General features: G+C 33.9%; 1 protein-coding gene across 6 annotated transcripts in view; it reads left to right on the top strand.

Annotated features, from left to right (window-relative positions):
* Window positions 1-16,279, top strand: part of GABRG2 (gamma-aminobutyric acid type A receptor subunit gamma2) — a 123,011-nt gene that overhangs the window by 28,503 nt on the left and 78,229 nt on the right. For 4 of the 6 annotated variants that reach the window (XM_032626942.1, XM_032626941.1, XM_032626946.1 and 1 more), the window contains exons 3-6: window positions 1,491-1,558; window positions 3,884-4,104; window positions 6,363-6,445; window positions 9,030-9,167. In XM_032626942.1, the coding sequence (XP_032482833.1) occupies window positions 1,491-1,558; window positions 3,884-4,104; window positions 6,363-6,445; window positions 9,030-9,167 (510 nt within the window). The remainder of the gene's footprint in view (window positions 1-1,490; window positions 1,559-3,883; window positions 4,105-6,362; window positions 6,446-9,029; window positions 9,168-16,279) is intronic. The other 2 variants (XM_032626944.1, XM_032626943.1) reach the window with 1 other exon arrangement.

Genomic DNA, 16,279 nt, shown 5'->3' with positions numbered 1-16,279 from the left:
CTTGAGAGAGAGAAATTTAAATTTTCCTATACATCTCAGACAAAGACTATAGAAGAAAAGTGACAACTTCTTTTTGAAGAAACATCAAAAACAAACAAGCACATACTACTATATATAAAATAGATAACTAATAAGAACCTACTATATAGCATAGGGAACTCAGTAATCTGTAATGAACTACATGGGAATAGAATCTAAAAACGAGTGGATATATGTATATGTGTAACTGATTCACTTTGCTGTACACCTGAAACTAACACAACATTGTAAATCAACTATACTCCAATAAAAACTAATTTTAAAAAAAGAAAGAAAGGACATATTGCTTATCTATAGCTGTGTAACAGACAACCACAGAATTTCAGTGGTATACAGTAATAAGCATTTATTTAGCACTTTGCTGGGGGTGGTCTAATCTAAGCTCAGCCAGGTTGGAGCTGCTCATTTAAGAAAGCTGTACTCTCATTCCACTCCTGGGACCAGCAGACTAGCTAGAAGTATCCTTCTCATGACAATAGCAAAGAACAAGAGAGAAAATAGAAACTCATAAGGCTTAATGCTTCCGTCCATATATTATTGGCCAATGCAAGTCAAATGGTCAGGCTCAAAGTTCAGAGGCAGAGAAGTAGCCTCACTGATGTGAAGGCAAGGGTACAGATGCAGGGAGGAGTGAAGAATCCAGTGCATCACAGAGACTTACAGCATGGCACTTCAAGGAAAATGGATAAAGATGAGAGAAATCTACTTGTTGAATTGAAGCCCAGAATGAATGGTATTATGAATCCTCGTTCATTAAATGTTAAATGAAAATGGAGCATATTCATTAGGCCATGGATGTAATACTACATGATTTTTAATATCAGTCCTCTTTGACGAATAGGTGTGTATTGGATTTCCATATGGTTTCCTCATATTATTTGATAAGTCACAGAATTCATTAAATCATTGAGGAAGATTGATTTTGTATTGGCTAGAGGTGAATGAGGATAAAGTGGTCATAAAAGGAATCAACAGGGAGGAATGTTTCAAAAACAATTCATAATACTTTTTGCTTTTTATGTCTCCATGTTTCTAATGCTTATTAATTTCTAGATCACTAAGTAGCTATTTTTTTCTATATGGGCCCAGTCAAGTTAGAATGCCCAAATCAATTCTAGAACTTAAAGGAAAAATAATAAAATTCAGGATATCTGAGAGATGGATGAAGAAAATCTGAGCAGTGTTTTCTTATTTATTCATTTTTATATGGTCTTAAAAAGATAATCAGTTTCAAAACTCTGCTATGCTTTGTTATTGTATTTATGTGCTTAAGATACTTCTTTGAAAATAAATAGCTAAATGTAGCAAATTAGTCACTAGCAACAAGTTAGCTGTGAATAAAGCACTTCTAATGTAGCAAAATAAATAAATCTCTTTCTAGAATAAAAAGGACTAAGCATTAAAATATTATGCTTCTCCATATGCACATATTTCTATGGTTCTCTTTACAGTGAAACCAACATTAATTCACACAGACATGTATGTGAATAGCATTGGTCCAGTGAATGCTATCAATATGGTAAGTTTCGAATTGGTTGTCTATTTTATTAACATATTAGAGAGGAAATGTGGTAACACGGAAATACCAAGGGCTAAACCAACAAAAAAAATTTGGAAGGGAGAGAGAATCTTTCAGATCCTTTTTTCTCCCTTGTAATATAAAGATAATTATTTTAAATGATTTGTTACAAAAATTAAATGTGATCATAGGTATAAAATTACCTTGGGTAAATGCTATAATCTTAAAATTCAACACTCACTGCTTATTTGGTAGGTCCTGCTTACTACAAAATAAAATATAGTGCTCTACTATTTTTTAGAATATTCAAGGTGTGAAGAGGTCATAGTTGGCTTCAAATCAGAATTGTTTCTCAGAAGAAATAGTGCATTAGATTTAACAATAAATGTAACTTTGTTCTTTTATAAACTTTCTATCCAAATCTGAAATAAGAAATTAGATTGGAGCCTATGTAGAATAGAGTAGAACATAACAAAATATAACATAACATAACATAACATAACATAACATAACATAACATAACATAACATAACATAACATAACATAGTGATACTGTAACTTTAAAATAGTGTTTGCCAAGCAAGCAATAAGGATGCTCTGCTGAGTCAGAGAGATGAAAAACATTTATTGCTTTCAACTGGGCTGATTAAAAAAAAGTATACCACCACCTGCATACTCCATGCAAGTAAGTTTGCTTGTTTAACTATTAAACAAATGCTAACATGTTACTTCTTTACAACTAAAATTCTGATGCAAGTTGTAAATATCTAAGAAGAATCAGCTATATATGTAGTTTATTTAAACACAGAACTTACAGTTTCAGGAATACTAGTGCCCAGAACTACTGTCCCAGGATCACAGTTTATGAAATGCTGGTTTAAAGAATTTTAAACCTTTTGTTTGTGTGTGTGTGTTTGCCAAAATGTGGATCAGAAATTATTGAGTTACTCTACCTATTGGCACATCACTGATTAGTTGATAAAGAATTTCATAGAAGAAGTTCCCCTCTCATTACTTGTGGACTGCAAATATGCAATTAACCAGTAAACAAAGTGGTATGACTTACTCCAGTGACGATGTAGTGAATTACAGTGAGATACAGGGGCAGGAGTGCAAGGATATAATCCAGAACAATGCAAATTCGTCAAAGGAAGAAGAGTATAGTCTCATCCTGATTTTTTGTATTCTTCATCATACGTGGTGGTGGGTTGAGGGGATTGGACTTGGAAATGTGAATGACTCCCATCCCCCAACTCTCATATTCTAAGAACACTGGGGGTCATGTTCTAAGAACACCAAGGGTTTGTTCTTTAATTTTCTCATTTACAGACATGATTAAAATAGAATTATAAAATCATGCTAAATAATATCTAAATATGATAGGCAAATTAGATCTTGGGTGTTATGATCCCAGGACTAATTCACATCACACTTTCTTTTCTGTGATTAAAGTTGCCACTTTAGTGATATATACGTACATGAGGGTATAATTATTACAGAGTCACTTGTCATCATAGCACTTTTTAAATATGTTCTGTGATAGAGATTAGTACAGTAGTAAAGATTGTCTTTTAATTGGTGCATTTCCTCTTGTTTATAAAAAGAAGACAACAACTGTAATAGTAAAAACTAAAAATAGTTACCTTACTTTGGATATTTGCTGTCTGCCAGACAGGGCACAAAGTGCTTTTTGTGTATAGTGTGTTCCCCTTTTCTATCTTCATACTACCCAACAAGATAGATTCTCTAGGATCCTCACTTCATTGCGAGGTGAGGCAGCTTAGCTTCCAGAGCTCTGGTTTAGAACTGTTTTGAGAACGGTTCTGGACTTTCTTTTACTCTGTAGCAGTGGTTTTTGAACCTGAGTAACTGATCTCCTCAAAGACAATTGGCAATGTCTGGAGATATTATTAGTTGTCACAACTTGGGGGTGGGGTTTGTTTTTGGTGCTACTGGCACCTAGTAGGTAGATGCTAGGAATGGTAGTAAACATCCTAAATTACACAAGACAGCCCCCGTGACAAAGAATTAGCTGGCCCAAAATAACATGAGAAACTGCTCCATAAATACCTAATGCAAACAACTGTGTCAGGGCTATGATCTTTTACCAGAATTCACTTAGGTCTATTTTTTCATAATGTATTGTCTACAAAAGATGGGTGAGTCTCCTTAGCCAAGCTTCTGCTTTCTTTTGGACTATTCAAAGCCAAAGTAGCTTTGCTTTGTTTTGGCAATGAGAACATATGTGATAAATACACACAAATGCTCTACAATACAATCCTACTATATAAAAGATGTTCCATTTCATCTTTTTCTTTAAAACAGGAATATACAATTGATATATTTTTTGCCCAAACATGGTATGACAGACGTCTGAAATTTAACAGCACCATTAAAGTCCTCCGATTGAATAGCAACATGGTGGGGAAAATCTGGATTCCAGACACTTTCTTCAGAAATTCCAAAAAGGCCGATGCACACTGGATAACCACCCCCAATAGGATGCTGAGAATTTGGAATGATGGTCGAGTGCTCTACACTTTAAGGTATTCTTTTGGAAAAGGAAAGGAGTAATTGCTGGGAATAAAGCAAAGATCAGTCATGTTCTCTTAAAACAAAAAGAACGAAGGATGTCAAGCCTAAATCAGGGTTGGCATGCTTGATCAAAATAGTACGTGATGATACAAAATTAGGTTTTTTTCTGTTATCAATGAACTTTTTCAAAGGACATAGGTATAACGTTTTCTTTGACTGATGTGAGAACTCTGTTTTCTCACAGGGACATGAGCCTAATAAAAAAGTAAGCACAGCAGATATTTAAATTATTTGTATATATTTTCAATAATAGTTATGAATAGTATGATTCTTCTAGGTCTTACTATCCAGGAACTTGTAGCTTCAAAATTGTTCATGTTAAATGCCTTTCTAACATATATTTTATGCCATAGGTAATATTCAAGATATAAAATATAATACTTTAAACTGGATCCAAAGCCTTCATCATCAGAGTTATATCAGTTACTAGAAAAAAGAGCCACAATTACAAAAGAAATTCATTGCATATATTTTGATTTCATCATGGGTTTTATTAAATTAGATGTAAGGTAATGACTGGAATTAGACTCTAGTGGAAATCAAATTTTGTCTGCTAAATAAGAGCTCAGTCTAACTTTTGAAGTATTAAGTAAAGTCACACTATCTCAAGTTCCTTTATCGTTCTCATAATACTATAGTCATTTTTCCACTTGTATTAACTTGCAGAGTCACTGTACAATATTAAATTATGGACCCCAGCTCAAAAATATCTCTCATAAGATTCATTCAAGATTTGAATGAGTTTGCCAATCTATATAGAGAGATGATTTTATTCTTATCTATAATGCTTATCTATAATGATAAGCATTATCTTATCTATAATGAGTTATGAATATGTTGTTTATCTATAATGAGTTGCTTATCTATAATGAGTTATGAATATGTGTGTATACACATAGATATATATCTATGTACCTATCTGCAATCTACATTATCTTCAATTTTAACAATTCCAGTTTAATTTGGAGAAATGATACTAATAAAATACCTAATTTAATTATAATTTCACTTATGAATAAAACTAATCTTTTCTTTGGAAGAGCATATAATTACTGAGTGACAGTGATTAAAACCTCTAGCTTTGGAGACATAATTTTGGGTTCAAATCTCTACTATGCCACTAGATTTGTGGCTTTGGACAAGTCCAAGTACAATAAAGCCATAATAACTCTTATTAAATGAGAGAAAAATTCACCTTACTCAGTGCCATGCAGACAATTAAGGGCTCAATGATTATTAATTATATCTTAAGATCAGTAATTGCTCTGTTATACCATAGAAAAATAAAATCTTCCCAATTAAAATTTATTCTAAACTTTTAATATAAAATGTTTATAAAACAACTTTTATTACTTTGATTGATATCTGTAATTGTAATAAATATAGCTAACAAATATGAAATTTAAAAAATCATCAACCCATCACCATTACAATTTAACAATATACTCATACTTCCCCAAAGGTGGTCAAAACATCTAGGACTCCTTTAAATTTTCTCTCTCCTAGAGTCCCAGGCTCTACTGGGAAAGAAAATCTGTATGTTTAGTAAGCACCTCAGATGCAAAATAATTGAGACTCATTGGCAAACATTTTTCTGATATGTCTGTGTATATGTATTTAACATTTCTTGATTGCTATTAGATATTCTTCTACTCTTTAACATCCTATATAATGCCTTTATAGTGTTCCTTTGTAAGAATGCATAATACTCCATTGTGAAACATAGGTATTTTTAAACTCACATATAGTAATTTAAAGCTAACAGCTAACAAGTACTTATAAAGAGAAAGTTCTGCTTTAATTAGCAGATAAGATCTGAGAATTATCTGCATTCATTTACATGCAGTGAATGAGTTTAAGTTCTTAAAACAGTTTGTTCTATTAAGTTAAGTGCATTCACTGAGCAATCTCATGTGTGCGATTAATTTGCCAAAAAAATTATGGGATAATAAATATTGAGTAAATCGAGTTGCAGGTCAACGAGATCCTATTGTTTAGTCTGTGAAAGTAAATGGACTACATTAAGTCTTAAACAATTTTCTCCTGGACTTGGTGAATGTCTTCAGTGAGGATCACCTTTTGTTATCAATAAGAATGTGTGACATACTCTCCAGGAATAAAAACAAATGGTCACTAGAAATTGTGCTAATGTACATTTTTTAAAACAGTCTAAAATCTTTCTATTCATGTTTCATATCTTCCTATTTAGGTTGACAATTGATGCTGAGTGCCAATTACAGTTGCACAATTTTCCAATGGATGAACACTCCTGCCCCTTGGAATTCTCCAGTTGTAAGTAATACTCATTCTATATTCTGCATCCCCTCTCACCACTTAGTCTTTCTGATTGCAATATCAGTTAATTGGGAGACTTAAACAGAATGCAAAATTGCATTAAGCAGTGTTGTTGACTTTGAAGATTTTGACAATCTCTTTCATCATAAAAAAAGGATCTATTTTATCAGGAATTACGAATAGATTTCATTGAGGCATAAACTTTTAATAAACTGGCAGTTGTTTCCTGGAGCCCTTTGTTGAGAAGGATTGTAAAGCTTGTCCTGGCCTCAGTAGAAAGAGGTAAATGTGCATTATACATCTCCACTCCCTCCGCGGGTCCAGAAGAGAGTAGCAGTACATTTGCTAGTTGTTTTCTCCCTTTACATATCAGGACACACAGAGATCCAACAATGTTGCTTGTTCATTCCAGTTTTGATATATCTATAAAGATAACAAAATTGAAAATTACCTCTTCCACCTGGAGTTCTAGTAATACCTAAAACTAGTTATCTACCAGTGAGCAAAAGGCTGATTTTTGGTGTCATGTGGGTCCAATTCAAATCCCAACTCCATCACTGAAGACTTGAGCAAATTACTAAATCTCTCAATGAGTTCATAACACAGGTGCCCAATAGAAATTATAATACCTGCCTCACCTCAATATTGTTTTGTTGATATATGTAAAATGGTTGGTACACTACATCACACATAATAAGACTTAATCAAAAGCTCTATTATTTTATTAATTATTATTATCATCAGATAATAGACTATAGCAGGAAGAGCATGATGATTCTAATACAAATTAAGCTTTAGTAACCTTCGCAGCTATTTTCTGTCTGAATCGAAAAGAAGCCTCAGTTTCCCCTACGTTTGCCTCACTATTTGTTCTGCATTTGTGTTAGATTGCTCACCTCCTTCTTATTTTTGGACTGTCAATTGTGCATATTGGGTAGAATGAAAAACTGGCTATGAGTTTTAAGTTTTTAATATAGGTAAAATTTCCCAGCCAGAGAGTGATGGAGGCTCCTAAGAACCAACTAAATCATAATAACAATACTTTCAAAAAAAAAAAAAAAAGAAAGAAAAAGATGAGAAAACCAATCACCTGTTTTCAATAAACATCATTTCCAGAGAGAACTGAAGGAAAACTTCACTGTATATTATACATATTGAGAAAAATTTCCATTATAAATCTTATTTCATATGTTCTACTTCATCCAAGAATAGAATATTTTTTAGTGAAAGCTTACCTAAGGTTTAGGAGATTGGATTTCTTTTCTTTTAATTTTCCAACTGGGACTACTCCTCTACTGAGTCAGCTAAACCTTAAGAAATAGTGATTTCTATGCCATCAGATTCCTGATTGACAATTGTCTTCTGAACCCAAAATCAACTTAATATTACTTATTGCTATTAAAACAATTCAATCACCAACATGTTCTCCATAGGAAGTTCCTTAATATTATCATTCGTATTCTCAGTTTTCACCACATCCAGCCCTACCAGCGTGCTACCACCACTCAATAGCAATCTGGGGATTTGGCTTTCTTTTTTCTTTCTTCTTATTAATAAAATATAGTGGACAAAGAGTTGGACCAAAAGAAAGGAAAAAAAGGAAACAAGGGATTTTATTCCAAGAAGTCAATCAGCCTCCATAATCAAAATTACCTTTCCACAGCATTATTAGAAGACAAACAATTGAGAGGATTTCTAGTTTTATCATTTATCTATCTATCTTACTTGAGTTTATTCTGCAGCTTACTTATAAAATGATGTTTATGCATTCAGCAAATATATATTGACCATCAATTCCATGAAATAAGTATGATCATCATCCCCATAAGTAAATGAATAATGTAGAAGAAAAATTGAGAAAGCTTTCTAGGATATTATGGCTAGGAAAAGGTACTGATAATCATTATATTATCAGTGTAATATTTCTTTCATGAATGCTTTCTGTTGTTTTGGCTGAACCTAACTGAGCTGTAAGGAATCTACATAGTTCTCATTGGTATCTTCCCCTTGGCATTTCTACTTACTGCTTTTAGTTGCAGATTTCTGTGTATATTGAAATGAAGCCTCAACAAATTGAGAGAGAGAATAATATAAATAGTTGAGGTAATTTTTCGCAATCATCTTCTATTCCAAGGACATGCCCTGGGGAGGGATTTGAGTCTGCTCTTCTTCCATTATTTTCTGTTTTCTGCATGACTCTCAAAATCTTGCCCTGTTGACTCGGTTTCACCATAAACAATATCTTGCATATGTACTATATACTGGCTACTTTTTATATCTTACCCCAGACAATGTAAAGTATGTGTATAGTATATACAAAACCATGTATAGTGTACCTTCTATGCAATTTAAGTGCTTTTCATGGGTAATTTTGACCTCATGGTTTTTAAATCTAATTTCCCATTAGGATATGGGAAATTGTATTGATTTTCCGTATGGTAATGCTTTTTAGTCCAAGATCCTCATTGAAGTCCAAACTGTCTCTCTTGGTATCTCCCTCAGTGTCTTGTTCATAGAAGGTGGTTGCCACATATGTTCATTTTTAATCATTTAAAATGTGTGCTTTCTTATCTCATGGCAGATGGCTATCCACGTGAAGAAATTGTCTATCAATGGAAGCGTAGTTCTGTTGAAGTAGGTGACACAAGATCTTGGAGGCTTTATCAATTTTCATTTGTTGGACTGAGAAATACCACTGAAGTAGTGAAGACAACTTCTGGTAAGATGCACTTGAAAATAATTTTGAGTGACCCTTCCAGAGTTTAAATTCTGGTGTATATGATTTAGAAGCTTTCAACACTTGTCTAGAAATGATATTCAGAAAATTAAATGAAGTGTTTTCATTTACTAGAGAAAATTATAATTGGTATTCTAGTACAATACATAAATATAAATGGATTTTATCAATTTAAAGCAAATTAGATTCAAATTGGATAAGCAAATTATTTGCTTAATTCCCTTATGAGAAATAAGTAACAGTTATTAAAAAAGAAGAAAATACTTAATAGGCATAATGTTTCTTTTAAGAAATATGTTTCATATTTAAAGTATCACATGGGGAAGATTAACTTCTCAAAAATGCAGAAAAGTGACCAGAGTGGATATGACTAATTCCATGTTCAGTAATTAAATATTTTGAACTGGCTTCATCAGTGAATAAGGGACTGGGTTTTGGTGTCAGGCCTGGGTTCAAATCCCAACTCCATCATTTACCAGCTACATATTTTAAGAAATTACTGAATTTCTCAGGGGACCAGCTCTCACAGATAACCAATGTGGACAAAAGATCTGCCTCACAGTCATACTGTATGTATTTTAAAAAAAAAAAGGTAAAATGCTTAGAATGATACCTAACACTTAGCATTCAATAAGTAGTAGTGCCTAATAGTATTAGTTATAATTATCAAGTATGCATGGGACCTAATGTGGTCAGGACTTCAGTTTTTTTCAAGAGAAACTAAAAATCTATAGTATTTTTATATCAAATATCATAATTTTTAATGGTATTAATTGAAGGTGATTTAAAAAACCATGTGGGGTAAGTCAAACATATTTCCAGACCAGATCTGTCTCATGGGTGGCTATAGGTTAATACAAACCCTCTGCAATGCTGAGTGCGTATTTTTTAAAAAATTTATTTTTGGCTGTGTTGGGTCTTCGTTTCTGTGCGAGGGCTTTCTCTAGTTGTGGCAAGTGGGGGCCGCTCCTCATTGCGGTGCGCAGGCCTCTCACCGTCGTGGCCTCTCTTGTTGCGGAGCACAGGCTCCAGATGCGCAGGCTCAGTGATTGTGGCTCACAGGCCTAGTTGCTCCGCGGCATGTGGGATCTTCCCAGACCAGGGCTCGAACCCGTGTCCCCTGCATTGGCAGGCAGATTCTCAACCACTGCGCCACCAGGGGAGCCCCTGAGTGCATATTCCATATAGATTATTCCAGCTGCTCCTTTTTAAAGTTATGTGAATTTAAATGTCCTAATTTCAAATATAAACGTTGTGTTCATAGCTTACCATATTAAGACATACTTTTTGTATTTGTTACCATGAATTAAGCTGTTTTCTATTGATTTATTCATGCATACCTGATTGTCTTCCTCCTGAAATTAATAGGACATATTTTTGTGTTGACTAATTTAGAAAAAGGCCTTGGTCTGTTGTACAAGGAGAAACAAATTACAGACCTAGACAGAAATGGAAATTTAAGATTCTACCTTCATAAGCATCATCCTCTAAATCAAAAACCTAACATTGTTTTTGGCATTTGCAGATTTCTTCAAAAAAAAAAAGTTGCAAAAAGAATCTGAAATAAAATCAAAGAAATGCTCTAGTTTATTTTTAAAATGTGGCCTTATGTTTGCTTATTCATTGGAAATACTGACCATCAAGTACTAGAACAGTCTTTATTTTAGTCCCCAAAACAGATTCAGGACTGCCTTAGAACAGGTCTTCCATCTGTGAGACAGCACATGTAAAAATAACCTCTAAGTCTGTATGTTTCCAGAATAAGAAATTGGACATTAAGTTCTGTTGTATATTCATATCTGTATAGTTATTACAGCACCCTAAAACAGAACCCACAAATTTATGACTAGCAGATCTTTTGTTCAGTCATTTAAGCCCGGAGTGGCATTAAAACCAAACAGTGGTGAGGGAAGTGTTGGCTTTATATCATAGGGTTTGACATCATCCCCTTCCCAAAGTCTCATACTGAGAATAATCTAGAGTATTTACTGTCTAATAAGAGATACATCCAAAAGAAAATAATCTATTTACTTAAAGCATGGCAAGAAAATTTATCAAGGTATCACAAGGCTATCACCCTTCCTAGAGAAATCAAAGCAAAACCGTATTGATATCAGATTTGATATTGAGTAGCATCATTTAATTGATTGTATCAACTCCTTGTGAATTTTAATATGGGGGTTAGCCTCCACCTTGGTCTTCTTGTCCACTCCCTGCTCTTGCTGGTTTGTTTTTTGTGTGTGGTATCATTCCAGTTGCCTCTGGGAAGAGAAAGGGCTGAGTTGAAAGTTAACCCCAATGCCGACAGGCAGCCTGATTATTGTGACAGTTGGTTTTGTAATGATTGGAAGTTTCTGTGTGATCTTTGTTTTATTTCTGATGCCATTCTTATCTTCAAAGCATGGCTCCATAACTAGTTAATATCTACAAGGAAGTTATATTAACAACTTTCTTGGGAAGTTATCAGAAGATCAAAATTATAGCCTTTTTGAATCTTGACCATTACAACAATATGGTTTTCTCTTAGACTTATAGTAAATGTATCTCCCTTTGAGAAGCCTCTGTCAAAACTAGGAGAGAATAGTGCCTAAAATTAGGCCTAGTTTACTGCGGAGATTGCTAACCTTCACTCATTCAAGTCCACCTTTCATGATTTTGTTATATCTAAGTGGTGACTGTACTGTGGGTTCCTTAGTATATTTGTTCTTTAAATTGATTCCTTGTTATTAGTAAAATGATTTTTTAAAGGAAAATTCACTTTAGGACCATAATTGGAAAATAAGAAGCATTTGACATAAATAGAAATTGATATAAGAATATAATGAAAAGTGAACAAATGTTCTTAAATTTTAAGTGCACATATTTGTGTTCTCTGGGCTCTGAGTATGTGGAAAAAGAAAGAAAGAGATAGTAGAGAAAAGGAAAAGGGTAACTAGCACCAAAGTAAAACACTTCCTTGATTTAAACAGAAGGGTAGAAGAAGCAGGAAGGAATTTTCTTACACATAATTAGAGGCTATGTGATAATTCTGTATACACCACCTGAATCATCTTTATCACCATTTATATGTGTGTCACTCCTGAGAAAAATATTGCCTCGGTGGTAGATTGATAAGACTTGAAGAATCCCTTTAATTCTTGGTCAATACATCAAGATAGATTCTGCATCCATGATTTCTCTTCAAACCATCACCTCTTCCTGATTGCTCTGTATGTGGTAATAGCACCGTCATTGTCCCAGTGAGCCAGGCGTGAACACTCAGAGTCACATGTCCGCCTCCCACATCTAATGAATCATGAAGACACGTATACCTCTGAAATATCTTGCGTAACTGTCCTCTTTTCAGTTGCCATTGCCACTGTCCTAGTTCACGATCATGTCTGTTCTCATCTGGACTCTGCTGGGAGCCTATTAAACTACATCCCTGCTGTCAGTCTCTCTTTTCTACAGTCTATCCTTTATACATTAATCATAAAAGCTAGCACTTACTGAGCACTAACTACATGTACCATAGCAAACACTTTATATACATGACCCACTTTAATTCTCATTACCATAGTCATATTTAATGTCATTAACACTGAAGGTATCACTGCGGTTAAGGAAACAGACTTCTAGGGGTTCATTTACTTGCAGGGATCAGATTTGGCAGCTGGGACATGAATTCAGGTGGTTTGCTTTCAGACTCATGCTTTTAACCACTGCACTATTTTTATTTGCACTGTGTCCCAATAAGTCTTCCTGAACCATGGCTTTCCTCATGTCCCAAGAATTCAGGAGATTCAATTAAGCACAAGCTATTGTTCCTAATATGTAAGCCCCTGATCTCAGGAACTTTCGAGCTTGGTTTTCTATTATTTCTCAGCTTGTGACAGAACTACTTTGTTAATATTTTTATGAATATAAATAGCTAATCCTATACACACATTGAATTTCAGTCTCCTTTCTTTTTTGCATGGCTTATCAACTCAGCCCTACCTTCTTTATGACTTTAAAACATAAAAAAACAGCTTCTCTTCAGTGAAACCTTTCAGACCTTAATGCCAGAATGTGCACTCTTGGAGCCAGACAGTTCAGGTTTGAACACTGATTTGTATACATTACTGAATATATCTAAGCTCAATATCACCAATGTTACAGGGTTACTCTCAGGATTAAGTAAGATAATCCACTGAAAATGCTTAAAATTGTGCCTAACACATAGAAAGGACTCAGTAAATGGAAGGCACCATCATCATTATCATCAGACTCCCCCAGGGCATTTTCACCTACTTTATGAAAACAGAATTTCCACCTTATATTTTTTTAGCAGTTGTTTTATTCCCCCTTTTCTGCCCTCTCATTCCAGTTAGTCATAGACTTCCCAGTGGAAGCCTTCTTTTAATCATCTTTGTATCCATGATGCTATTAGCCTGGTGATTTGCTTAGAGTTGTTGATTAGTAGGTAATTATAAAATGGATTGCTTGTGACAATTATATTGATAAAACCATAAAATTTCCCTCAATTAAATAAGTAGTGCAGAATTCTACTATATATTTTTCCATTACTCATTGTTTTCTCTCAAGTAGAAGACCTTGTTCTTTCTAGTCATATTGCCATGGACATTTCACCAAATTATCTACATGATTTTTGGTATCAAGCAGAGCTTTGTTCCTGATGTTCTCATCCTGAGATGTGGGTTAGAAAAATGGGCAAATGAGTTTCTTAGGAGAACCTACATTCTTGGGGCACCATTGCCATTATTATGAATCAAAAAGAAATATATCATGTACTTCCCACATTAGAAAAACGTTAAATCTTTTTTCTTCCAGTTTTATTGAGATATAATTGACATACAGAATTGTATAAGTTTAAGGTATACAGCATAATGATTTGATGTAAATATATCATGAAATGATTACCATCATAACTTTAGTGAACATCAATAATCTCATATACATAATAAATTAAAAAAATAGAAAACAAAATTTTTTCCTTGTGATGGTTAGGATTTACTCTCTTAACTTGTAAATATAACATATAGCAGTGTTAATTTGTCATGTTGTACATTACATGCCTAGTACTTATTTATCTTATAACTGGAAGTTTATACCTTTTGGCTACATTCATCCAGTTCTCCCTCCCACCACCCCTGCTTCTAATAACCACAAATCTGATCTTTTTTTCTATGAGTTTGTTTGTTTGTTTTTGAAGTCTAATTGACCTACAACACTATGTTAGTTCCTGGTACACAACATATTTCTATACATTTCAAAATGGTCACCATGATAAGTCTAGAAAACCATTAAATCTTCCATATCATCCTTAGAAATGTAAACATCATTGTTTCATAGTTTTTTGGCATTCCCATGTACATTAACTATTATATACTTCCTTTTTGTCTTTAACCCACCTTTTTGGCTTTGATTCCATGTGCAAGTTATATTTTCTTGATTTCTATTACAAGGAATGCATAAATACTAAAACAAAATTTAAAAAGAACTCTGTACCACTAAGTTCATCTTACTTTTCAACAGTGGCATGCAGACCACAATTTTAAAAACACCAGCTCCGTGGATGAAGTCCATGTTTGTTGCTTGATTTCTAAAATATATGTAATCTACCCTATATCCTCAAATATTGCCCATTATTCTCACACCATATCCTTTATTTTCTTGAGGTTTTTTGGATAAGTTGAACCTATTTCAGGTCTTCGTGCTCATTTTTCTTAATACTAAGCTCAAGTTCAACCTTCTCTGCCTATATAAGTGTATACATATTGGTCAAATAATTCTCCAAATAGAAAAAAAAAAATAGGGCTTCCCTGGTGGCACAGTGGTTAAGAGTCCACCTGTCAATGCAGGGGACACGGGTTCAAGCCCTGGTCCAGGAAGATCCCACATGCCGCAGAGCAACTAATGCTGTGCACCACAACTACTGAAGCCCGTGCACCTAGAGCCCGTGCTCTGCAACAAGAGAAGCCACTGCAATGAGAAGCCCGCGCACCACAATGAAGAGTAGCCTCCGCTCACCGCAACTAGAGAAAGCCCATGCGCAGCAATGAAGACCCAACACAGCCAAAAATAAATAAATTAAATAAATTAATTTTTTAAAAAGAAAAAAATAGCTCCACCTTCTAGGCTGTGTTTTAACTTATATGTCTTTGGCAAACACAGGTAAAGATACTCATCATTGACATAAACTATTGTGGGGAAAATAAAAAGAGAAATGAAAACATATATAAGTTAATGGTAATTGTTTTATGGAAGAGATTGGAATAAAAAAATTAATAAACCTAAATGATAGGAGAGAAATAAACAACTCTAACCCAGTCCTACAGTCTTGGGTTACTTTGGAATCACAGTAAGTTGTGAGCCCATTTTAGTCAATAATAAACTTTTCAAACTACTTGAAGCAACCTAATATATTAAATGAAATCAGTGTGAAAGACTGCACAGTAATAGATTTTTATTTTATTTTTAAGCTTCAATTTAGAAAAATTAACTTTGGTTTCAGGAGAGGAAAATGAATGGATTACATAAAGAGCTGGGCCAGGAATGGCCATGGAGAAGTCACTTGCCCTTTCTGGGATGAAAATTCCTTATTTCTAAAGAGAATGCATTTGACTAGATGCTTCTTTAAAGTCCTTGGACTTATTTATAATCTTTGATGTAACCAAGGTTACACTATAGATGTCTCAATGTAGGAGTAACTTTCTTTATAAATTAATGATTTCCTAGAATGTTTCCCTTCATCAAGTTTTTGACAGTTTCAAAGCAAGTCAAATGCAAAGATAAACTCCTTTAGGCTTTTAACTTAAAGGGATGACATTCCCACTCCTTTTTAAAAATCTGTTTTGTTATTAGTATATATATATACTGGAATATTCATGTACCACATTTAAAACTTCCACATTGGAATGCAAATTGGTGCAACTATTATGGAAAACAGTATGGAGGTTCCTTAAAAAACTAAAAATAGAGTTACCATATGATCCAGCAATCCCATTTCTGGGTATATATCTGGAGAAAACTCTAATTTGAAAAGATACATGCACCCCAATGTTCACTGCAGCACTATTTACAGTAGCTAAGACATGGAAGCAACCTAAATG

This window comes from Phocoena sinus, chromosome 3, assembly GCF_008692025.1.
Source record: "Phocoena sinus isolate mPhoSin1 chromosome 3, mPhoSin1.pri, whole genome shotgun sequence".
Classification (NCBI taxonomy): domain Eukaryota; kingdom Metazoa; phylum Chordata; class Mammalia; order Artiodactyla; family Phocoenidae; genus Phocoena; species Phocoena sinus.
This window is presented reverse-complemented; position numbering and strand designations above follow the sequence as displayed.